The 26,060-nt window shown below is 43.3% G+C and overlaps 2 protein-coding genes across 15 annotated transcripts in view; one reads left to right on the forward strand and one right to left on the reverse strand.

The window, feature by feature from the left end:
• PALM2AKAP2 (PALM2 and AKAP2 fusion) overlaps window positions 1–15,071 on the forward strand; it is a 269,862-nt gene extending 254,791 nt beyond the window's left edge. For 10 of the 14 annotated variants that reach the window (XM_054053677.1, XM_054053679.1, XM_054053680.1 and 7 more), the window contains 3 exons: window positions 1,380–1,558; window positions 4,990–5,028; window positions 11,397–15,071. In XM_054053677.1, coding sequence (XP_053909652.1) covers window positions 1,380–1,558; window positions 4,990–5,028; window positions 11,397–11,489 — 311 coding nt within the window. In that variant the 3' untranslated portion in view covers window positions 11,490–15,071. The remainder of the gene's footprint in view (window positions 1–1,379; window positions 1,559–4,989; window positions 5,029–11,396) is intronic. The other 4 variants (XM_054053678.1, XM_054053681.1, XM_054053683.1 and 1 more) reach the window with 1 other exon arrangement.
• Window positions 15,072–15,214: 143 nt separating this feature from the next.
• Window positions 15,215–26,060, reverse strand: part of SNX30 (sorting nexin family member 30) — a 76,684-nt gene continuing 65,838 nt past the window's right edge. Inside the window, exon 9 of the mRNA XM_054053692.1 lies at window positions 15,215–23,388. Coding sequence (XP_053909667.1) covers window positions 23,341–23,388 — 48 coding nt within the window. The 3' untranslated portion in view covers window positions 15,215–23,340. The remainder of the gene's footprint in view (window positions 23,389–26,060) is intronic.

Here is a 26,060-nt window from a genome sequence, read left to right on the forward strand (position 1 = left end):
ATGCAACCCCGAGGAGAACCTGGGCCCATAGAAACTCCCCCTCCAGTCTCTGGGGAGGATGAATACCCACCTTCATCCCAGCACCAGCCAACTTAAGCTAAGCATGTAAGGAGAAACTAGTGATGCTGGGTTTTTCCATACTGGTCAGAAACGAAACAACCCCAGCAAGGCGGTTTCTTGTAAAAGACCTCTGCAGTGTCAACTGAGGTTTCACTTCCTTCTTCAAGGATAAATCCTGCTGATTCTTACAGCAGGTTTGAAGGCTGCTGTATAGTGCCTAACACTGTCATGATGCTTTTTGGAGGAGCAGCTAAGGTTTTAATTTGTCTCAGCAACAGGAAGTTTCATGAAGATCTGCATGATCCTCCAGTTACTTCACCTATTTTTAAGAGGTCACTCTTTCTTCTGTCATAGCTGAGAACTCCTACACATTATTCCCATGACCTGCTACCATCCTCATTCTTCCTACCAGGACAAGCTGTGTCGCTCACTCCAGCTCTGTGCCTGGTGATGAGAAACAGGCTGCCCTCCCCGGAGAACTGTGGATGATCCAACCTCTGAGCTCTCCCACAGTTTGCTATGGTCATCTTTTTGCTCTGTCCTGCCTTTTACCCAGCTTTTCAGCTGGAGTTGCTCTGCCTAAAACAGTTTCCCTTGAGTGAAATGGGCTCAGTCTGAGAGCACTCTGACTTTTCTCTGACTTTCCTCCCATCAGGAGACTGAAGGGGTTCAACTGTGTCTGAACAAGGGTTGTGCAGAGACTACGTCCTGCACTGCCACAGATCTTCCTCCAGGAGTACCTTCTATAACTTGCAAGAAACAGCTGCTGTGAAGAGTAGCACCAGGGACCAACCCAAAGCTTTTCATGCTTACAAATCAAATTAAAAGCACTGGAAATAAAAGCCAGCAACCCTTAACCAGATGCCTTCTTTGGACATCTGGCACATGGTCTCTGGCATACAGCAATTGCACCCTGTGCGTTGTATAGTCTGAGTAGGAAAAAAATCATCTTGCGGTGTTCCAGAATCCTAGAAATGTTTCCAGATGACTGAATTGTGTCCTGTAGGAGGGAATGGGTGATTCAGCCAGATACTACTGTAAACAATACTGATGAGTTAAATTTGACTTGTATCATTTTGTAACTCTTCTAGGTCTTGTAAAAAGATTTTGTAATGTTTTGATGTAGTAGATTTCAGGAGGAGGGAGAGCATTTTAAAGGTCCATGACCATTCTGATTTACCAGATTGATTCATAGACTTCATTCCCAACTGTTTCTTCATTCAAACCCTGCTGAAAATGCTTTTCCAGCTGGCATCTTTTGGAAACAACTTGTGAGTCCTTCAGCTTAGAAAGGGTCATTCTTTTTCATGTCGTTGCAGGAAAGATAGAGAAGATCAAGCCTCCTCCATCGCCCACCGCAGAAGGCCCCGTCTCACAGTCTGACCTATCTTCTGAGGAGCCTGTGGGAGCCCAACGACCCAAAAACCTGATGCAAACCCTCATGGAAGATTATGAAACACACAAAACTAAGAGACGAGAAAGGGTGGATGATAGTAGTGTAAGTGCACTTTTCCTTTCAGCACTTTGTTCTGCAATAGAGGTAGTGACTCACAAGAACCAACATTCAGACAACAAAAATATTTATTTCCTAAGAATCTGCTCACTTTGTAAGGATTTGAACACATTGTAAGGGCCAGTGTGTTTGAGATGGAAGGATGAGGGCAAATGGAGAGAAAATGAGAGCATCACTTCAAATATCAAAGGCAACTGATTTTAAGTTCCTTTTTAATTATTTCAGGTAATTAATAATAAGGGCTGTGGATAGCTGCCTTGCAATTTGGCAGACTCCAGTTAATTCACACATCACCAAGATCCTCTAATCGGTTATTTTAGAGGCGCTTTGAGCTTTGTGAATAAAGCATGTATTCATGCCTGTGTTCGTAGACTCCCAAAGTCCTGTCCAACTATACTCAGGATTCGGTGTAAATGGATAACTTCCCTAGAAACCATCCTTTGCAGAACTGGACTGGGAGTGTCTCAGAAATAACTTGGATCCTTCAATGGCCAGCATGCTGTTTCCTACTGGATTTGTTGTCTTTCTTCCACACCAGTAGAAAATCAGACTAAGGTTTGGTTTATGAAATGGGTGCCTGCATTTCAGTTATTACTGTAGCAGAGTTTAACACAATTAAGTTGTTCTTTATGGAGGCACTAATAAGAAGAGCTAGGAATTTCATAGCTGGAAGTATCAAAATTCAGGTCCATCCATTATGCAACTTGTTTTCCAGCAGCAGAAGGTGTTTTTTATTCAGACTCATTATTACTGTGGGCAATGCATGCAGAAGGTAGTGAGATGTGTGTGATATAAAACTTCTTAAATGGACATAGCTGTTGTTATGTGTTTGCTGAAGCAGCCACAGTCCTCCACACATTTCTCAGAGATGTCAGAACCCTGCCCCTAGCACTACAAGGAAAATGCTTTCTAGTAACCTTCATTAAAGGTAGAGTCTCATTAGGTGTATAGAAGTAAATGAAGGTTTGTAATGTGAATACTGCACTAGTCTGACAGCTTTTAATCATTACTGGTGAATGTTGCACAGTAGCATAAGATAATTGAAATCAGAAGGAGCGTAATGTGCAGGGGTCCTGTTGCATTTCTGCTGGTTAACAACGTAGCAGGAGAGCTGACTCAGAATGTAAACAGATTAATTTCCAGTGCACACCAGGAACTTTCTGATCCCTTCTTCTACTAAAGCCATTGAAAAACAAGATTTCATGGTCCATCAGGCTCCTGCTGCCATGTAGGAAGCCACCTTATGCACAGCAGCATGCTTTGTTCTGGCAACAGCATCATGGGGCCACGTCTTGGGAAGGAGCCACTCTCTGGTTTCACCTCTCTCTGAGAGCACCCAGTGAAATCCACCTGCTCTAGTGCATGTTGTTCTGTGGCATCTGCCCAGATGACCTCTTTCTCTGAAGGACACTCACAGGCTTGCAGGAGGCACGTCACACCCTCATGCCCTGTGCAGAAGCCAAAAGGGACTTCAAAAAAAAAAACAAGGGCATAAAACTCATGCTGTGCAAACCAGAATTCGTACTTGAGAGCCCTGCAAGTGAATGTCTTTCAGTCTGGTGGCTCAAAACCTTGGCATAGTGGAGAAGCTGCTCTGCTAAAGAGGTAATACTCAGCTATTACTCAGCCTGTGCTTTTCCTCCACCCCCAAAGAAGAGTGAATGTGACTTGCCCAGCCCACAAAGTGGTGGCTCGTAGCTGAAATCTTCTCCCACAGCTGTGATGGTCACATGCCATTTGTCATGCATCTTTGTCATGCACACAGAAAACATGGAAGATGTCATTAGACCTAACTCCCTCTGCTCAGTTACCCGAGTGCAACTCCTCGGGTACTTGCAGAGCTGCATGTGTGCCCCCTCAGAAGCAGGTTGACCAGGTTTCCATAGTCTCTTCTGCAGTTTGAAGTGAGTCCTGATATCGTTACCAGAGCCTTGATCTGTGCTGTGACTGACCAAAGAGGTGCGCTCTGAGTGCCAGCTGGACTGTGTTCTTCTGCTGCTGAAGCTGCCCAGGCACTGACTGACCAAAGATGCACTGCCAGACTGTTGGTGCTGGTCAGGCAACTTGAGGGATTGATCGTTTTCTGGGACAAATTTTCAATGCTGCAGTGAATTTATAGAGCCTCAGTGCACACCAAAGTCTATCATTGTTGCAGTGTATTATCATTCTCATCTTGTCTAAGCCCATTGCATACAACCAAACAAGATTTACATTCTTGCTTCTGCCTACCCAAAATCCTATTAGAGGACAGTTTCCTGCAGAGCCCAGGGAGAGCTTCCTCACACCAGCAGGAGTGTTTTGTTTCTTTTCCCTGCCTTTTTTTACTTTCCTTTTGTAAACAACTCCCGCAGTTGACAGGGAAAAGATAATTCAAATAAGAAGTGCTGTACTTGTACCACTGTTAGTTGGAACTAACATTTTACATTCCAGGCTAAGCAATAGTCATTTAAACAACAAATAACTTTGATTTGTCAGCAGGGGACATATGACCATGTGTCCAGGAAAAAGATTTCTGTAACTAACAAAAAAAAACAGAGCACATCACCAGCCTGTTTTTAAAAATATTTGAAACATAGTGGTGGAAGGAACATAGCTGACAACCAACCAGGCAGGCAGCCGCCACTTGGAGCACTGGATCCTCAATGCTCAACATTGCTCTTTGTAGAGCTGAACATGGCTCAAAATTGCTCTTTGTGAGTGAGGGTAACCAGAGACTTTGTTAGGTACAGGGAGGTGTCAGGGCACTGTTAACACCCAAGGCAGAACAGTGGCAGAGCTTCTGCAGAGGCAGAAGGCAGCAGCCATGGTTTCCTGAATGGGATTGTGGAGAGATTTGATGCCCATAGAAACTTTCCTTGTATGCTGAGCACCCCAGCAGTACTGATATATAGCACTTCAGGACTTTTCCTACATTCGACACGCCAGAAAGTAGGAAGTTGATTTCAGTAGGACATCTACCCTGCCTCTCCTTTAAACATCACCACCTTCTGGTACATGTCTGGCTTCAGTGGCTACAATGCAGCTGCTCTGGACAGGACTTGCAGGTTTTGCTTTTCAGAAACAGAGGGCAGATCAACCACATCTGTTCTTGGAAGAAATTCAGTGCTCAGACGAGGAGGCAATTTCTTCCAAAGAGGATGTGTTACAGTAGAGGTTTCAACAGGTGAGAAAAAAAGAAAAATCAGCAGCAAGAAAGCAGGTCAAGCACTGAACAGCAAACAAGACTAAGACTGGCCAAGCAACGTCACTAAAAAAAAAGCAGACTGACAAACTTTTTTTTTTTTAATGACACCAAGTTGCTTGAAATCCTGTACTCTGGGGTGTGCCAGTTCTTGCAATTTCTTTACTTTTTCTTGTTTCCTGGTTATAACATGCTTGTTCAATGTACTAATGCTGGTCTTTTCCCTTTCTACCAGTATACCTGTAAATTGCTGTCTAGCAAGGTTACTTCTGAGGTACTTTTCAACTGCTTATTTGTTTTTGCTTCTTCTTGCATGGTGATTCCAAGTGCATGTTGCTGCAGTTTGCGTTTTCATGCTGTGTGCCAGTGCTGTTTCATATCAAAACGGGGATGCAAATGTGTGTGGGGGATACTCCTCTTATCTATCATCAACAAATACTTGTGTGGTTGGTTTCTAGCATTTGGATTCTAGTTACAATTTCTGGCATAGGAAGGCTTGTAATTAAAGGGATGGGAGCTGTTGCCCGGGGCAGGAGCATTCCTGAGGCATGCAATGAGAACTTCTCCTTTATCCCTGTTACCTTTTAGCTGGCAAAGCTAAACACAAAGCTAAACATCTTCAGATGCTGGATGAGGCTGCTGCTGTGGCTTTCCTTTGTCTATGATTACAGTACACTTAGCACTATGAAAATCTCCACTGTTTGGTAAAGAATCCTCACAAGAACTTTTCATCTGTGGAAGAAGAAAGATTCAAGTGCATGGCCTCAGTCTGGTGAATTTTGTGAACCTGTCCTTGTCCCTGTGTATTATGATGTGAGGACTGGTCACAGTCTCACAACATAGTATCAGTGTTGGTCTCAGAGTAGAAGAAAGCCAAACTTGCTAAAGACGTCACTGCTACAGTGACATCTGGTATTTCAGCAAGGCAATAACTTGAACAGTCCTTCTCCCTACAAAGTTGTACTCCACCAAATGCAACAAATTTAGGAGCAGAGAGCTGAAACCAACTATGCTTCTGCAACATTTGTTAGGAACAAGGTGCTGACTAATATGGACATCTCAACTGTGTGTAATTCTCTGTGCAGACCTATGTATAAATCTGGACTTCTCTTAAGAGATATAAACACATTGTCATAATTACTGACATTCATTTGCCTGGCATTAGCATTTTTGGATAAAAATGAACCTTCCACTATTTCCCTATTCCATCACAATTTTGACAACATCGGGACAAATAGATCAACATTTTCTGTTCTGGGGAGTAAAGCAAAGTCAAGTTTATGCCATTTCCTATTCATTAAATAATGTAGTGTGGGTTTTATCTCACTGATACAAACCAGTGATTGGTCTTTGTGTGGAATATTTATAGAGAGTTAATCAGTATAAGAACAGTGTGCTTTCAGAGACTTGGTTTTAAACACTGCTTGGCCCTCTTCACCCTCATAATATCTGCACAATAGTCTGAGTTACAATTTATGAATGGTTAGTAGTGATCGGAGCATTTGATGTTGTGTGAGAGGCAGAAGCTCAGGTGTGGATTTTACATGCCCCTCCCGTGGCCTTCTGCTGGGTGTGTGTCCACCTTGCCAAATGATAATGATGCAAGGACTAATGAGCTGGAAATATATCTGCGTGGATGGGAAAGGGGATGGAGATAAAAAAAGCAGCAATTCTGTATGCAGGCAAAAGCATGCCACTTGGCTAATCCTTGATGTTAAACCTAAATTGAAGAAATGGTTTGGTTCTCACTGGAAATCTTTAACTGAAGCCGGGCAGTTGTTTCAGGAGGAACAGCAAGACTCAAGGCATGTTGCCCAGCTGCTGTCAACTAACCCCAGAGTTGAACTGTGGCTCCTATTTACCAAAGCTCTCCGTACCCCACTCCGGCTTAATCGTTATCGGCAGCAGTGGAGCTGGTGCAAGCGCAGCAAGGATTAGGGTCTTGTACTCCATCAGCATGGCAGCTCCAGTCTGGTAAGCAGCAACCTCCCAGTGAGGTACAGGAAGTGATGAAGTTAAGCTACTGCAGCAAACCGCAACCTGCTTCGGTAGGTTAATGACGTTGTATCACCTTCAAATTCCTGCAGGCTGTGTTAAAAGCACATTTGCCTGCTATTTTAAAGAGACCATAGATAACTACATACCTGCACGTATATAGGTTGGTTTTATCCTTGAAATTGTCGGCTTTTGTCCTTAGAACTATACCTATCTTCAAATTTATAGGACATTATTCTGAGTTTGCTTAATATCAATCATGCTATAAGAGATAGTGCAGTATGACATTTATGCAACATTAAAGGCTACTGCTGACAGATTTCATGTTACAAATCACAAAACCGGCATACTAGATTTGATGGCAGAGGGCACACATTTTATATTTTAATACTGATCATGAGTAGTAACACTGTTATTGTCTTGTTTCAGGTCAGGTGTTATTCAGTGAGTAGTATTAAGCTGGTACAGTAAAGAGAATACCTTTCTGCTGGCGAGATAGATGTTCTTTATCCCTCAGTAGTTCTGGTTTTATGTTAAAGCATTTAGTTTATCATTCCTGAGCAGGGACACTCACATCGACAGGAGCAGGCAGCCTGTTTCTTCCTGCCTTTTTGCTTCTGTCTCTTTTTGCATGGTGTGCTCCATGGAGGTGTTGTGCAGTGACTTTCCTGCATGATACTGCTAGGTTTTAGACACTCTGGCCTTTGCATTCTCCGGTTTTTTTGCTTTTAGTTCTTCCAGTTCCAGATGGGAAGAATCAGTAAAATATTAGGTTCCAGAAAAATCGTTTCTCTAACATATCAGTTTTGCTGCTACTATTCAATAAAAATTAGCCCACAGTGTATGGTAGTCAGTTTCATTCAGTGTGGAGATAAATATGCTCTGAACTACAGCATATGTGTATTTTGCTTTTTATTCTTGCATTGCAAATAAAAGCGCAATTATTACATCTGTTGGAGGGAAACTCAGGACATGTAGTCTCCAGCTCTAGGGTGGATAGGTCAATTAATCTTACACCTGACAGTGGTAGCTGTTGGTTTTTTTTCTTTTTTCAAAATCCTCAAAAATAAATGAAATCTGTCAGGAAAGAGCCTTCTGCAATGCTTAGCGAGACCCCAGAGCTGCAGCCACAAGATCCATACAGCAGTTTTTTGGAAAGAGAGGTGATGAAAAGTTTTTACAGCCCGGTGTATGTGGTTATGTTTATCTTTCCCTCACAGTAATTCTGCTTTCCAAATTCTTTTTCTTCTTCTGCAGCTAGTAGTCAAATCGCACTGACATGGTCTTACCTTTACAACTTAGGGAGCTTAGTTCTTCAGCCTAAGTTTGAGCGAACTATCTGCTTCATAATCTTTCTGATTTTCATTGTATGCCTTCTGCAGGCAGTTATGAGCCTGTCTGCTTAGGACACCCTAACCACTCAAACTTGGCCCTGCTTGGGTTGCCCTGCCTACACCCTCTGAGCTGCTGTGTAGCATCATCAAGGAGAACACTTATAAAGTGCTGAGGTGGCATTTTATAACATGACCAGAACACAGCATTTTACAGACCCCTCCAAACAGCCACAACAACAAAAGCAGAAGACTTTCCTTCCTTTGGCCTGCTGAGAGAGCCTCTGGATCTGGACCTAGGATGGTCTATGAACAGCCCAAATATCTGCCAAGAATATTTTAAAATAGAGATTGATTGCTATTTTAGTCAAGCGGCTTCCTGGGTTGTGAATTCAATGCTCCATTGAGGAGTCCTAATTCTCCTCTCAGTCATTCCAGTTGCATGCTATAATTACCCCATTGTTTCCTCTAGTGGGTGTAAAACTGACATAGCCTAGTAAAAATTAGGGTTATTTTAGGTCAAACACTCTTTTCACTAGATTAGAAGAATAATTCTGGAGTGATTATTAAAAAAGCACCTTTAGCTTACTAGTATCTCCTTTACTATTTAGAGGGCTGTTTATTAACACTAAGTACTTGTTTTCCTGCAAAGACTTATGTCCACATTCAGTGCCTTCAGAATATCTCTGATATAATTCTGAAAACAGTTTTCATTGGAGCAGCTAGCAGTGTTTGCAGAAGTAGGCACACTTCTGGGCATGTTTGCAAACGGGATAAACGGAAGAAACCCTGTTGCCATCTTCTAAGACAAAGAGGAGCTGACTGATGCAAAGCAGAAATCTTCAAAGTTTAAGGGCCTTGACTGTCGCAAGCCATCATCAAAGACCTTCACAACAATGTGATTTACAGTAAAAAAAGATGCTGAATGGAAACTAATGTAAATCCTATAAAATCCTTTTTTTCAGCTGACATAAATCTACAAGCTAAATTCAGCAGACCTCATTTAAATATACCGCTACATTGTGACAGAGGCAGTTTTGGTTTGAAATTTATGCTGAATTTGCTGGTTTTTCATATAATTGTCAGTATCCAGTGGGGAGAACAGTAATTTTCTGTGGTTTATTTAGTCATTATTGCGTACTGGTCTTGACAGTCTCCTGTATAGAAGTATTTGTCTGTTGCCATCCAAATAAAAAAAAATATCACTGAGATTCCCAACCCCACTTCATTGTTAACCCTAAAGCAAACACTGTCTTTTCTTATTCGAGAAATAAGATGATGCCCTGATACGTGGTCCTGGTTTCGCCTTTCCATTTTTTGGTTTGGGTTGTGTTTCCTTGGTTTGGACACTCAGAATCCCAAATATTTAATTTGCAGTAATTTAAACTGCTGGTCCTCATGCCTGCAGTGGCTGTAGCTCTAGTACGCTGCTTACAGGCCAAGGTCTCAGAAGGATTTTTTTTATTATTTCAATTATTTTTTTTCACTGAATTCTTAGATTTGTGAGCACATTTGCCCTCTACTGGGTAAATTAGAAACTGCCCTGCTCCCTCTTTTCAGTCTTAGCTCTGCAAAAAAAAGAGGAGGCATGGTTTTGGGCAAAATTTCAGCAAAAAATCCCTCCAGTGGATTTAGCAGCCCTAGCCAATTCTGAGAAGCCGATGGAGCTCTAGCTCAAAATCATCTCTGTGAGCTGGATTTTGCATTTAGCTCTTTGGCTTATTCATATTCACAGGCAAGAGAAACTTAAGAGGGCAAAGAAATAATAAAGCCGGCAAAACTCCACCTTACCGTCAGCTCCTGAATGAAAGTCTGGGTCTTAGCTTAAATGGAGAATTGTGTTCTTGTTCCCATAAGCAAAGCTATGACCTGTAATTTCGGCTGACAGTTAAGAGCTGATTTCTTGATATCGCTTGCACAGGAGGCCTTAGTACTTATGTACTTTCGCGACCACAGCTTGTCACAAGCTGAAAGAACAGTTTATTTGGTCTGAAATTATTTTTTTTTTCTTCCAGTCAAGGCTAAAGTTCTTACCGCATCTGACTTTCTGTATAGAAGAATAAAACAGCGTCGTCGTTTCCCAAAAGACCAACTACTCTTCTGCTATCAAGGGGAACGCAGGACAGTTTGGAGGAAGCATTAAGTGACTGGGAAGGGCAGGCATTAGTTTAGGGTGCAGTCATATATTTGCTGCAGCTTTTTTACAGGTGGTTGAGGAGGGCTGGCTGACCGTTTAGACATTTCAAAAGTTTACTTCTCTGGCAAGGATGTTTTAGAACACTTTGCAGGCAGTGGACCTTGGCTGCTTTGTAGTTTGATCATAGAGCTGTTAGTCACTGTTGGTCAGAAAATATCATTGCAGTATGCTTCTGTAAGAAGGCCCCAGTCAGCTTTCTGTCTCACTCTACTGAGAGGAAACCGCCCACTGCCATGCATTATTCACTGAGGAGTACGTAAGATGCATGCCAACATGACACCTTTTGGGCTTGTCTGGTATTTTTCTTAACTTTGTTAAAACACATACTAAAACTGTTTCTTGCTTTTTTAGTTAATTGTTTACATGTGTGCATGTGTGGGCATATGTATAAAATATACATATATACTTTTATATGTGTATATATAAACACACACGTGTGTATGTGACTCTGTGTGTATGCAAAACCTGTAGATGTATCAGGGCCCATCATATCTCAGACTCTGCAGGCTATGCAAGTCCTCCTTGTGTAAATCTCCTTTCCCATATGCATAGAGTGACTTTACACTCCAAGAGCACTTTGTTCACAGTGTGAAGGCAAACATTGGTGTAGGTGCAAGCCAAAGACCATAAGAAGAAGATGCAAGGAGGCTGCCTAGTTCTGCCGGTGGAGGTGATGTGCTAAAATAAGCAGCTTTCCAGGCTGCACATGCAGCTCCAGAGCAGCCTCTGAATGAAGGTATCAGGTGGTTGCTGGCTCCTTGTACTGAAAGGGTGCAGCTGGGGAGAGGACCAAGACCCTGTCCCCTGCCTTCCCCAGGCAGGGATGGGGCATTGTGCAGCTGGAATTCTAAGGGGCAGCTGGTGCTTTCCTGACATAAGATGGATGCTGCCAGACAACTCCTACCACTTTTGTCTTCCTGTGGTGTGGCTTTGCTCATGTGCCATTCCCTGCAAGTGCTTCATCGCATGAGTTCTCCTGGTTTGCACAAAAAGCGAAACTGGGAGCCCAGTGGAAAGAGCTGGCCCCTGCCTGCCTGGGCACATGGTGCGGGGCATCCTGGCTCAGGGGCCATGGGCAGCTGAGTGACGTGCTGTGTTTTCCCTTTTTCTCCTGACCAGGTCCTCGAGGCAACCAGGGTGAACCGCAGAAAGAGTGCTCTGGCACTGCGCTGGGAAGCTGGTATTTATGCCAACCGGGAGGAGGACGAATAACCAGCTGCAGCATGAAGAAAGTGACCGGGCATGCTGAAACCAAAAAGAGAGAAAGGAAGGAAAACAACCCACAAACACAAAAAACACCATAAAAGCAGCAGCATTTTAGTCCAATATTTATTGAATACACAACAAACTCGATGCACATAAACACAGAAGTGATCCAACTCCTGGCAATCCTAAAACAACAGGAAAAACCCATCTAGGAAATTCCCCCTTCTCCTTCCCTCCATCCTGCCTCTGAAATAATGCACTGGGGAGGGTGCATGGCGTGGGACCCTTCAGAGGGGGGACAAGGGGGCTTTTGTCCCCACAAATGAGAGAGGCTGTAGGTGTGTGGTGGGAGGTCAGCATGGAGGAGCCTGTGGCCAGGGCTCACACTTATGCTTCCCGCTGACCAAACTGACAGCCATGCGTTGCCCCCAGGATCGCTCTCCCCCCAGCAGCTCCCATCGAACCCTCCTGCAGTTCCTTTGCCTCCCACAGCCACTGTACCAAGACTGTCAGTGTTACTTGAACGTACTCTATCCAGTCACAAAACACAACTGTGTTGTCCCCTATTGGTAATTCTTCGAGGGGACTGAAGGGCTGGGTTTGGGATTGGCATACGTTTTTTTAGGGGGATGGGTTCTGCTCCCCTTTCTAGTAATTCACCTGCTTAAAAGGAAAAAAAAAAACAAACCAACAAACAGGGAGGCAGTTATTGCAAATATACAATCCAGTAGACTCAGTAAAACAGTCCTTGTGTTGCAGACACAAGCCACCACAATTTAGGAGTGGAATAGATGGGGATGAGAGCTAAGCCAAATGGATTACCCTAGCATTAAGACTCTATATGCTTGCAATATCACCCGTGCTCCAGGTTCTGAGAGCATATTTACGTAACAAAGTTTCTAACTAGAAAATCTGTATTTAGCGGATGATTATTTTTTGATGTTGGGGAGGGAAAAGAATGGCATATGTGTAGAATCTATGAAGATGGATAATTTGAAGTAGAAAGGTAGTGGGAAAGAAATACAAATAAAGGACATTTAATTTTTAAATGAGGCAATAATTGAACTAAGCCACACTCTGGCCTAGAAAGAGGTATGAAATGAAAGATACTTACATCTTCAACTATATTTATACAACATAAAAAGCATTTGAAGTAGAGTGCTTTGTGGAAGTCTTCATGTTTCCAGGCAACAAAAAGCTAAAGGGCATAATGACTTGGAAGGGGTGAATGAGGTAGAGCAGACAAGGGAAGAAAACATCATTTTTACCATTCAGACAGTGTTTCCAGCACTACAAGCAAACCATAGAGCCTTTAGTGATTGCTTAGGCTTGGGATCAGCAGTGAAGGATTAGTGTGTATCTGTGTGTGCATGCGTGTGTGCACGTGTGCGTGTGTGTGTGTGTGTGTGTGTGTGAGGCTGGCATACCAGTATGGCAGTGTATGTATTGATTATTTTCTCCAAAGCTGTTTATCAGCGGTAGGGGTGAGTGTTGTTTTTTTTTTTTTTTTTCTGAAAGGGGATATAAAAACAAGGCACTGAGTTAATGCAGTATTTGTGATATTAAAATTTGACCCAACATGGTATTTGCATGAGTCACAATTGCAAAATATTGACCAGTTTTGTAAGCTGACAGTTAGGAAAAGAAATGTGGTATTTATTCTTGTGCTTTGTATTTGTATGTAGTATAGAGGCTGCGGGTTTACCCTTTCTTTTCATGCAAGCAATACAATAGAAATATTTTACATCTGGGAACCATAATTTCTGGACTAGAAACCAATAAGTTTGGGACATGACAGAAGAAAAGACACTGAGCTTTTTTCTATATAAATATTCTGTCTTTTTTATAAGCAAACAATTATTATTTTGACATCTTTTTAAAAAATCATCAGCCAGGATAGTGGTCCTCCCTTAAGCCTTTCCTTGGTTTCATGACCTGCTGTGCTGTTTTATCCTGAAACAGTGAGCTTATTTAAAATGAATACCGATACTGTGAACATACTTTTGGTGCTTTTCTTAAAGAAACACAGAGCTTGCAACCAAATGATTCTCTTCCACCTCCCACTCCTTCAGCATGTGATTTCTGTCCATGGACACTATAATTTTGAGGCTTATTTTCAGGGAATTGTAGCCAATACAAATATATGTGCCCGTTAACTCAGTTCTGTCAATTGTCTCCCTAAGTGCTATTGAATGGAAGAAAACCCTGCTGAACTGAGTATTCACTGTGATAAGGGCAGGGAGCATATCTCGAGAATGCTCTCTAAACCCAGGTGCATGGGAAGGCACCATGCCTATGAAGGACTTTGCATACCTAATGAAGTGGTCCCGTTTTTCAGACGTGGCAACCAACAGTGAACTGTGATTCACATCTGGAGGCGGGTCATTGCTGTAAGACTGTAGGAAAAGCAACGCCACCAATGCAGCACTCTAGTGAGACCATACATCATGTAGGCACATCCATGAGCTCTACACATCTGTATCAAGAGGACTCCTGGCTCCCTCCACCCTTGGGGCAAGCATAAATGAGCCTGGGAAAAAAGGGTTTCCTGAGCAGAGGAGACAGTCCTTGTTATTTATAATGAGATGATCTTGCATCAAATGATGCTCTTCAGACTTCTGCAATATTTGCTCCCTGAAATAAAAGCTGCCCTTGGGCTGCCTTCCCAGGAACCTTCAACTTTGTTTTCTTCGATCTGGAGGCTTGTTTCTTCCTTGTTTCTCTCATTGGAAGCCAGTGACATGGTCACCCATCACAAGACATCTCTTCATGGTTTGCCACATCCTCCCCTACTGCCACAGAAGGTCCTCAGTCTTTGAAGTGAAAATTAAATTGTTTTCTTAGACAGGGGATCTGGTGATGGGGAGAGGCCGGGCTGGAGTATTTTGCACTTAGAAGCATTCGCTTTCAGCCCCTGTGACAGAAGTGTTTGCATGTATTAGCCCGGGACAGCCAAACTTTCCAACCAGCAGAGTTTTTCTCTTCCAGAAATTATGGACACTCGTAGTTAGCAGCACACATTAGGTGTAATGGTAACACGAGTGCAAATGCAGATTACTTGCCTCTGTTATTTCATTTGCATGCTACCAAGCTTAGGTGTTTATAAGTATACGCCAGTAATACATATCTATCTATATATAACTATATCAAATGCAAGAAAAGAGCACTATTGCAGAGTTAACTTTGTCTCCACAAAAGAAATGCTCAGATCCTTTCCTGTGGCAAAGAGTGGTTTTAATGAAACTGTGTATTGAGAAATAGTTAAGCATTAGCATTTGTGATTATAATCAGTTTGGGATTACAGTGCAGGTTTTCTGAACAATTTGTTTTAAAAACTGCCGGTTTGGGCTTCATCTTGCTCTGTACTGACATTATCTGAAGGAAAATGCAGTAGCATTTACATGTTTGGTAATCAAAAGGCAGCATCCTTGTCATGATTTATCAACCAGTTTCAACAATACCTGGCTTTCTGTATGTTACCCACTTAAATGTTATCCTGCTTCTGTTTTATAGTGACTGTGAGGCCTACAATGCAAGTATATAATTATTTTCTCATTAAAACAGAAACCTGTGTTGTGTTTCTATAAAGCTGCCTATTTCTTCGCATTCTTGCAGGAAGCACACCCCCACAAGCAGCACACAGCTGGAAGAGTGTCCCACCTCCCAAGGCAGTTGGTTGGTCTCTCCCACAGTTCTTGACTCTGATTCTGTCTTTTTGTCTATAGAGAAGGGAGGCACCTCTTTTTCTCCATGCACTGGTGTCAGCTGCAGATACAAGAGCATCCCTGAGTATTTCTTTTGCATTAACATGCTTGGGGAGGGTTGCTGAGGCCAAATCTGCTTTGTGATGAATTGCACAAGATTTCTCACCTTGCTTCCTTCACACCTGCAGGACCTCGGCTTTCCTGCACAGCAAAGCATGTCATTTCAGCCAGTCATCCATCTCTCACACGCACAGCTGCAGAAACCAGCCACTTGCCCACTGCCACAGCCCTTTGCCCCTCTTTCATGGTCAACTGGACAGGAGAGACCCTGTCCTTCATGCCTGCTAAAAAACTGCCATCACATTTGCCTGTGAGAGCTGGAAGGTGCCAGGGCACGCAGGACATACCAGCTGAAGACTGGCCACAGGGACCTGTTGGGGACCAGGCAAGTTCATGCCAGCTTCTGCTCCTCCCTGTGCCGGGAATAGTCAGGTGTTTTATTATTACCCTGCTCCACAGCCCACAGGATGAAGTGGAGGACACTGATGATTTTGGTGGGAGTTGGCTAGGGCCGAGCACAGTAGTTCAGCCTGTGCTTTCCGTAATGTGAGCCTGCCTCTGCCTTCTGCACATAACATCAAAAATGCCAACAGAGAAGTCAGATATGGATTTCCTTTCCAGTTAGTAAATAACTGATGGAAGTCAGAAAATGAGTTAGAAAACAAGCCTGATAATTCTGGTCTAGGAAGAAAAAGAGGTGGTTTTCTTTTTAAACACAGAAGAGGCTGGCTGTCTTCTGCCTTTCCTTGCTCTGTGCTAAGAGGGATAGCACACAATGAGAGATGGCAGACAATGGGAAAGGGAACTCCTCTAGACCTCTCCTTTGGGTTCTAGGAAAATTAAAAGCAGAAATTGAACATTTGCAGGGTAGCATTTAGACATTGCAAAACTAACGCAGCTACTGGGCAGGAGCAGCTCAGGAATTTTTGCAACGCATTCTGCTGTTATCAGTTGGTAGCTGTTTAATAACACACATTTAGGACATCTAAAATCTTTGTCACCCCATTGTGTAGCCAAGATGGCATGCATCAAGGTTTAGAATATTTTTACAAAGTAGTTAAGGATTATAAAAGAATCATAGAATTGTTTGGGTTGAAAGGGACCTTAAAGATAATCCAGTTCCAACCTCTGTGTTATGGGCAGAGACACCTCCCACTAGATGTCATTTCTAGCATAGTCCTGTAGGTGAAGGGCTATAAAAGAGCTAGTTTATCCCATATACTTATCCCACTGATTATCCTATAAAATTTTTCCCAGTACTTATCCCATATAAATAGGTAAGGACTATGAAAGAGTCATCCGTCATTTCTGGTATAGTCCCATATAAGGTGAGGATATTATGCCTTTAATAGTTGTAGGTGGCTTTAAGAGGCCTCACCACAATGGGAGAGCAAATGGAGAAACGAAGGATCTTCTTTCTCAGTCTGATTAAACTGCTTTAAAAGGCCATTTTGTCTTTTAAGTAGTTTAAGTAGTCTTAAATAAATAAAATACCAGTGTTATTTGGTACTGTGTTTTCAGTTATGAGTGGGAATGAGCTTTATAAATAAAACCCACAAATGGGGTCTGTAGCATAAGGAGCCAAGTCACAGCACCACAAACTGTGATGGGGTGGACAAGGCTAGGCAGGACCAGAGCTGCAAATATCAGCCTGGACGCTTGGACTAAAGATGACTTTCAATTATATTCTAGTTATTGCATTGAGTAGTATCAAGAGTCCAGGGGTCTATTAGCAGCGTGTAGATGCACTCCTTCCCAGGATAAAGACTGAAGAGCATCCCTGTGTTTTGTGTGGTGCAAGACCAAATGGCAGGGGCAATCCTGTCACATCAGTGATAGCACAAGGAGGGAACAACAAATTTAAAAACAAATAAACAAAAACCACAGACAACAACAGGAAAAAAAAAAATGCCATCCAGATCTCAGCGTCTGCTGGTAGCTCTGACTGAGCCCTGGTTCATCAGCAGCCTAACCCACTGCTTTATCAATGGGGCCTCCATGAAGAAAGCTTTTACAGGAAGCACTAAATGTGTTATCAGTGTGAGAGCTTCTGCTCAGTCCAGGCACGCGTCCTCTCTGCAGTGAATTCAGGGCAGTGTGCCACCAGGAGCTGTAAATGTTTTGAGCCTTGTTCCAATCTAGAGTTTCCAATTTCTACAGCTAGAAAAATCAATGAAGGAAGGAAAAGTGTGCAAAGCCCTTTTGTCACACTGTCCATTACTGCAAATTGCACGGGGAGGATCGCATGGTGGGGATTTGTGCAGCAGCAGTGACATCTGCAGGGCGGATTGCACTGACCATGGGAAGACTTAAATTTCCAAGGATGTCCCCTGAAAGCCAGATTCTGGGAACAGTTGATACCAGTAACAAATGTGCTCACTGATGCTTTGGCATCAGTTTCAGTGGCCTATCAGTGCCAAACTCACTGCCATGACACGTGTTATTAACACAGCAAGGCCTCTCACAGGATCAGGAAGAGAGACTCCTACATCTCATGAGCTTTCCAGGGCGAGATAGTTGGGATGGAGATTCCAGAATGCTTCTGTTCTTAGCATGCATGCCCAGTGTCCTGGGCATGTGTACTTGCACAGAGCTGCTGGAGTGCACCAGACCTCCTAGACAGTTCTTGGGAGAAATTTCAAACAGTATTGCCAGGCAGCCCGGTTGCAGGGCTGTGTCTGAGTATACAAAACACCTCACAGGGGTCTGTGCTGTATAGAGCTCTTGCTGTGGGGGTTGTTGCTGACTGGGAAGGCGCATGCAGGGCAGGTGAGGAGAGTAGGAAGCTGGAAACAGCTCCAAAAAGACAGCAGGGTTGCATGTTAGAATGCAGCAGACTGACCAGAGTAATGCCCTGCCAGGGTGTCTCTGATGGCAAGAGGTTGTGGCTCAGTGAGGCAGGATGCTTATGTACAAACGGCCCCAACAAACACTTCTTCCTTTTGTGGCATGTGGGAAAACTGAACTCTCTTGGTCTTGCTTTTAAATGACCATCAAGTCCTCATGCTTTATCAGAAACACAAGAAGCAAGGAAAATGCTTAGCACAAACACATAGATAATGACATAACACCGTTGAAGTAGCACTTCACAGCACTCATGCAAGGACCCATAAGTGCTGCAAGCAAATAACCAGTCATTAGAAAGGAGGGAAGAGCTTAGATCTTTGCAAAGCATCATCTGCATGGAGAAAGGTGGAGTTTCCTGATATACAATGGGAATTAACTTGCTGGGCAGCTTTGTCACTCCTGCATTGCACAGAGGAGGCAGAAAGTACTCAGCCCTACTTAGATGAGGGAAAGAAGGAAGGTGCTGAAGTAGGGCACTTGCTTATTACCTGGTAAATCTTGTTTGCTTCTAGAAGCATGGCTTTGGGGTACAGCACTGGCCCAGGGTGGAGCCAGATTCCACAGTATTACCCTTTCCTGCCCCCTACCATCGCCTTGCTCTCTGCTGGTCCCTCCTGGCTTCTTTATAATGCTATCTGACCCCAAAACATTCAGTCAACAAGACAGAATGTCTCCCAGGACCATGGGTATCTCACCCGGTTTCCGCTGAGCCTCATAGGACAGAGAAGACACTCCAACAGACCAAATCTCCAACCACAGGTCCCTGACTGAACACCACTGTAAGGCCCCATCAGCCTGCAGTCAAATTCCCTCGCAGGTTTGTTTCCTCTTCTCAAGTATTTAACTGGCTTTAAATTTCTGAGGTCCATGAGGCAAACCTTAAGTGGACCGGATCCAACTGTACCAAAACACTCCAGAAAATTGTTCTTTGAGGGATACACGACACTGAAGTCATCTAGAAGCCCATGGATTGGGCTTCTGTTAATGCACTATAAAATTATGCAGGTATGTTGGTGGGGTTGACTTGAAAGGGTGTTGGGGCAGAGTCAGGTGAAATAAAAATCTTCTCTTTGTTGCATTACTTATGTGAAAAAGGACATGATTATAGCTTTTATTTAATGCTCTGTCTAAGAAAAAACAACCGAGCCAAGCTCCAGCCATGGAGTGCTGCAGAGAAGGCAAACTGTGCTTGTTTGAGGTGGAGCACATTGTTGAACTCTTGAAGTTTCAGCAAATGAGAGTGTCTCTGGTACTGCAGCAACTGGGAAGCTCATCAGAGGTTAGCCATCATTCAGGAGATGACTGAAGCTGGCAATCCTCCTTTCAGGAGTATCACAGTCACTTAACTGATGGCTGACACATGCAAAGTCACGCTGAAGTGGGTAAAGCATTTGGGAGATGTCTCCCCACTGCCTGTGTGCAGTTAGTAGGAGGAATGAAGCAATTCAGAGGAACTTTGTAATGGCAAGGAGTGCAGCTCTCAACCAGTGTGGGCAATCAAGCAACTATGTATTGAGGAATAAAAATGAAGTCTTAATTCAGCAAAGCTTTGAATACATCAGACTGCTGAAATGAAGGGGCAAGGGAATAGCAAACACCAGTTACAGCAGCTGTCTTGCCACACAGCTCAAAATTTACCATCATATATATATTTATTCATGCTTGTTAAATGTTGAAGAACAACAGCCTGGAAAATAGTTGGCAGCAACAATATTTCTGGCAAGCTGCTTAGCCTTTCTTGTTTCCCTGGTACCTTTTACCCAATACCCCTCTTCAACTCCAAAATTTCCGGCACATATAATAGGACCCTTCAGAGAAAGATGAAGAGGTGCATTATTTTAGTCCCATTAATGTATTTTTGTACACATACTTGAGTCCTACGGATACACAAAACCTGCCAAAGCTGTTCATTCCCTAGCTGTCTAGAAGATTGCTAGCTAAAATTCTCCTGAGCAGCATGCAAACAGGCTTGCATTGCCCTATCTATATGAGCTTTCTCCTGAGCCTGAAGCTTCCTCCTTGAGCACCTTGGCTGACGCAGAGCTGTGGGCTTGGGAAACACTAGATGCATCTTCCCTATGTGTGAGCTGGAGATGACACCCCTGCATGGGTTTGCAGAGCCTCAGCAGCACTTGCTGCTTTCTAGGGAGGGCTTCTCCTGCACCAGTACTGCAATTTGCCCACCCAGGGACACCGTTGCTTACTCTTCCGAAGGTTACACTATTGGTGCCATGCAGCACAGTGGGTACAGACACAGTTCACCTGTATTCTCTTAGCCACCGTCTTGGAGAATGCTGGCAGCTCTTTTCTGCTGTCCCAGGGATCTCTCCACCCTATGAGTCCAAAACAAGTGCCCCACCTTCAGGCTGCGAGCTGGATAATTAACCAGGTGTGGCTGAGACGTTAAAAAACAGGGTTACCCCTCCTCTGCAGAGCCTTGTGGTGGCAGGTTGCCTGGAAGGCCTCAAGCAGCCCTAGGGAGTATTTGCAGTGACAGTGCTACACATTGACATGCAACCTTGTACCCCGAAACCACCTTGCCAGCTGCCACCACTAGCTGCTCTGAGGGGCTTTCAAGTCCTCCATAGAGGACCTGCCTGGCCCTGGGCAGATGGTGCCCTGTAATCAAAGAAAAGTTTTGAGAACTTCTTATTGAGTTTCTTATGGTTTTATTTCTGAGCTGCAGAGGTTCAGTAAACAGCCCCTACTGAAAGAACTGCCACGTGGAGAAAGAGAGTGGTAAGGCTCATAAATATCACCAGGGTGCTGCAGATTTTGGGTTGTGTTTGCAGTTTCTTGTGATTTTAAAACAAAAACCATAAACGTGTTTGACAGGATATTGTGTACAAAATAGCCTGGAAAGTCTTAACATCCAAGTGACTAAAACCATAGTTAATCTTTCTTGCTAATTTCTGTGTTCAGGACCTAGTCCAGCAGAGCAAACAGAGAAAGGCTCTGAGGAGTGAGTTACCCTTTGCTGGCTCCAAATGCCCACGGTGGATATCACAGAGGGCTTACTGCAGGTTATGGCTTCAGTGCTTGATTTACCTGCCTTCAAAACATACATTTAGTCACACAGAAGGTTAAAGTGAGATCTGTTAGGTAACGACAGCCGGATTACCAGAAAAGGGTATCTCCAAAAGAACTAAGATTTAAAGAAATATTTTTCCTTCCCTCATCTCCTCAAAAAGCAATACGGCTTACACAATGTCAGTACATGGCAGAGACTGCATCTTTAAGTAGTTATGATGGTTTTGTTTCCACCTCTCACACTGGAAAATGGGGTGGATTCGTCCCATTTCTCTCCACTGTCCTGATGTCCTCTGCTGGCTGGTGTTGTGTTACAGATGTGGTGATGCTTCCCTCCATGGAGCCACAGGCTTAGGAGAGATACACATTCTCTCTAACTGTACCTAGATAACTCAGGCTAGGCTAGGCCTGAGTTATCTAGCAAAGGTCCTACCAGCCCAGAAAAATTAGTGCTCCTCTTTTCTTTGCTCTTCTTTTCGTTGTTTACTGCCTCACTCCATCAGGATGGGTCTATTTCTTTATACTCCTTTATTCTGCCACATTAACCTTTCCGATATGCTCTATGTATACAATCACAGAATGGTTTGGGTTGAAAGGGACCTTAAAGATCATTCGGTTCCAATCCCCTGCCATGGGCAGGAACACCTTCCACTAGATCAGGCTGTCCATGGCCTCATCCAACCTGGACTTGAACACCTCCAGGGATGGGGCAGCCACAACTTCCCTGGGCAACCTGTACCAGTGCCTCGCCACCCCCATCGTGAAGAACGTCTTCCGAATGTCTAGTCTATAAATCTTTTCGTTCCAATTTGTAGCCATCGCCCCTCATCCTATTACTACATGCTTTTGTAAAAAGTCCCTCCCCGGCTTTCTTGTAGGCTCCCTTTCAGGTTCTGGAAGGGAGTTATAAGGTCTCCTCAGAGCCTTCTCTTCTCCAGGCTGACAGGTGGGATCTCATGAAAGCAGAGTAGAGGGGAAGAATCTCCTCCCTCAAACTGCTATTCACACTTCTTTTGATACAGCCTAAGATATGCTTGGCCACCTGGGCTGCAAGTGTGCATTGCTGGCTCATGTCAAGCCTCTCATCAACCAGCACCCCAACTCCTTCACATAAGGCTGCTCCCAATCACGTCACCCACCAGCCTATGTTAGAACCACAGATTGCCCCGACCCAGGTGGAGGACCTTGCACTTGGCCTTGTTGAACCTCATGAGGTTCACACAAGCCCACTTCTCCAGCTTGTCCAGGTCCCTCTGGATGACACCCCGTCCTTCTGGTGCGACACCACTAAGCTTGATGTCATCTGCGAACTTGCTGACTGTGCACTCGATCTCACTGTCTATATCATTGATGAAAATATACAGTCTTCCTCTAATTCACATCCACACTTAACATACAGTTCCTCTCCAATCTCGTAAATCCAGGTCGAATTTACCTACATGCTCCTTCTACAGACCTTTTACTCAGCTTTAGTGCCGTTTCTCAAAGTTATTGTTATTTAAATGTGTCTGTAGAATTTTCAGTACCCATTTACCATTGCCATAAAAGTTTCTGTACCTACATAAAAAATGAAGATGTGAAGGAGATAATCAAAATTATTTCTAAGTGGCTTTGGAGAGCACTTAAGAAGGGTGGGCAGCTTTTTGGTTTTCAGCTGAGTTTTACAGATTATTGACTGTACTTCACAGCAGTAAAAATTTTTAAAAGTCATGTTTAGCAGAAACATGACTATTAAAAATTTCGAATGCATGGTTATTTCATTTTCCAAATAGCCTGCTTTTGCTTTATTCAGCACAGCCTAAGGATTGCTTAGGCTGTATAGGATAGTTTAATCCCATTTCTCAATTCCATTGCTGCCTGCACACTCTTAAATTTTGCAGTGCTTGTCTGCCAAACACATAAATGCTGACAATGTTTTAAAAAAGACATGAATACTAAAGAAAAGGAGGATGTTCACACACAAACTATATCATTCCGCACCAGGATTCTCTAAGACTTATCTAAAAACTACAGCAGGATTTTTTCCATGGTCCAGCTGATCAGGCAGACATCAGGTATTGTTAAAAGCTTTTTTTTCTGCTTCCGTGGTGACAGTTAGTGGTATGATATAGAGTTAGCTGTCAGCACTAATAATCACCTAAATTCCTCAAGCAAAAGAAAAATGAAGCCAACTCAGCAAAACATGTGTGTCAAGGATGTTGTGTGTCGTCTTTCCATCAGAGGGAGAAGTCCACAGGAGACTCCAACCAGGTAAGCAGAAAACTCTGAAATGAGAAAAATAGAAAAAAAATATGACAACTAGGGGTGACAGCAAGACAACATTTTCAGTGCTGAAGATCAAGCTCCAAAATGCTGGTACCTGCCAAGCCTGGCTGCCCCAGGATACTGAAATCCTACAGCAATCCCTTTCAGAGAGAAAAGTTAACGTAACTGTCATAAATTGTTTAAGAAAACAAAAGGCTATGTCACATTTAAATGTTTAACAACACCACCGGGGGATATTGAACACTTTTATTTGGCCAGACTGAGAAATGCCCAGGAGCTGGTGCAACACGGTGCTGACCTGGCGTCTAGAAGGCCTCCGGAGAGCCTGCAGACAAGACAACTCTAGAGAGGTATCCCCTAAAACAATACATTCCTTTTTTACAGTAGGCTACACCAGTGTATTTTTGCTTTTATAGTAGTCTCAATGATTCTGTAGGTGCATTTTTCTTAAATGCAAAGGGTCACTGTCTCAACGCTTTTAAGGCCTTGTGTTTATTTTGCATGAACAAATTTTAAAGTGATGGAAATGTCCCTATAAATATTAGTAATATGCTAACTGGGCCCCGTGGAAAAGTTGATGCTAGAGAATGGTAATTTTGAAGTCTCTGTATCAGCAAAGGAATATGGTATTCATTAAAAGTATTTTGCAGTGGGAAATATTCTGGAACGTAGTTTGAACTCTTACTATAGTGCTCACTGTTTTGCAATTACTGACATAAGTTATATCCTTCCATGAGAATTAGTTCTGAAATTACATCTAATGTGAATGAACACTCAGAATATCTTGGAAATATATATATGTAATTCATGAGATCGCTAACTTAATTTCACACATTCCATTAGCTATCTAGGCCTGAATAGCATTAAGCATTACACAGTGTCACCTAAATGTCAGTGCTGTCAGACGAATAAGCCAGGCAGCCTGTACATGCAACAAACTGTGGAGAGAAAAAGCTCTTTGTTTAAGAGCTGAGCAGATCTACAGTCTTCAAATGCAGGGCCTGTAACGTGGCTTTGCACTCCAAGACAGCTGATGTCCCAGACTGAATCTTGAAGGGGACAAAGTAATTTATTTTTCCCTCTAATGTCTGGTGGAAGAGATGGGTCTCCTTGGGTGAAGCAAAACGTGGCAATTCCTCTGGCTGCATTTTTTGCTTAAACTGTCCACAGACTGATAGGTCTGGGTTTTTAGCAAGGCTGTCTGGAATTTCCATCCTCTGGAAATATTCCAGGGTGTGGAAGAAAAAAGATTTGTCCCACTTCTGAATAAAAACTAAAGAAACTACACACATTTTGCAGAAAACCAAGAGGAAAAAAAAGCCAGCTGTTGGAACAACCTTCATTATATTTTGCAGCTGGTTTGGCCTGACAAAATAACATCTTTGGTGAAAATGAAATTGTCTAGCAGCAAATCATTCTAGCAGATTATTCCCCACTTCTTCCCCCATTAGCTTTTGGGACTTTTTTTTCCTTGAATCAATATATAAAGCAAAAATTATTGCATAACAGAACTAAAAGTGAAAAAATGAAACTCCTGAACTATGCATACACAGACATTGAGTAAATGTCAACTGAATCGATAGTAAGTGCAAAGCATGGAAGTTTAACATTGTTTTTGAAAATTAATCATTAATTTAGTTTTTAAAGTAATCATCATAAATCTTCATAGAGCAGATTGTTATTCTGCCTGATTATGATTGATTGAGCCAGTGCAGAATGAGATCATTATCATTTCAGTTAGCATTTTTGAGGCTGAGAAATATCCACCAAGTATTTCCTGCAGCTGGGACCACAAGCATCTTCCTTGGAGCTGGCAGCCTAACTGCACCATATCCTGCTCCAAGAGCTTCTTGTGCCTTTGGCCAGCCATACCATCACGCCTACAGGGACCCCGAGCCACTTAGGGTGGGTCTTTGACCCCTTCAGGCAGCAGCATAATCGGAGACTAACTTCAAGTTGCAAAGCTGCGTGTGGCATCAGCACCTGCAGAGAGGCACACTGGGATTGGAAAACACTTCCCCAGAAGTGGGCTGTCTCCTACCCCAGGCTCCAGCTCAGCTGGCTGATTACTAGGGCACAGCAGCTGCTGATGCCTTTGGATGAACTGGGACTTTTTTTTTCCTCTTGGAAATTCCCGCACTGTAAAGCCAAAGGACACTGCCAGCAGAGCAGCAGTTGTGGGAGACAAGTTACCAAAACAGGCCTTTTGCCTTTTTCTTTCTTTTTGGTGTAACTTCCTGACTGTGTTATTGAAACAACAATGACATAAGGGGCATGATGCAGCGACAGGACAGACAGGAGCAGATAAGAGCAAAAACGCCAACAACACATTTGTGTAGAAGAAAGGGAAAAGAGCTGGCATTAAGGGGAATTCACAAATTACCTGGGTAAAAAAAAAAAAAAAAAAAAAAAAAAAGCAGCCATCCCTTGCCCCTGTAGCCACCTCTGACAAATGAAGGATTTCAAAGGGGGGTAAAGGGGAAACTAACAAACCAAAAAAGGACAAACCACCCAACCCCCATCTCACAGCAGTTACTTTATCAGGGCATTTTCACTTCCTAAACTTGGAGACAGAAATTCCCCTGAGTCATCTGATCTCTGCTGCAACTACACCAGGAAGAGAAGTGGCAGCAGTCGGTAAGGACAGGGCGTTCTCCAGCTGTACAAAAGC

The sequence above is a fragment of the Cuculus canorus genome, chromosome Z (assembly GCF_017976375.1).
Source record: "Cuculus canorus isolate bCucCan1 chromosome Z, bCucCan1.pri, whole genome shotgun sequence".
NCBI classification, from domain to species: domain Eukaryota; kingdom Metazoa; phylum Chordata; class Aves; order Cuculiformes; family Cuculidae; genus Cuculus; species Cuculus canorus.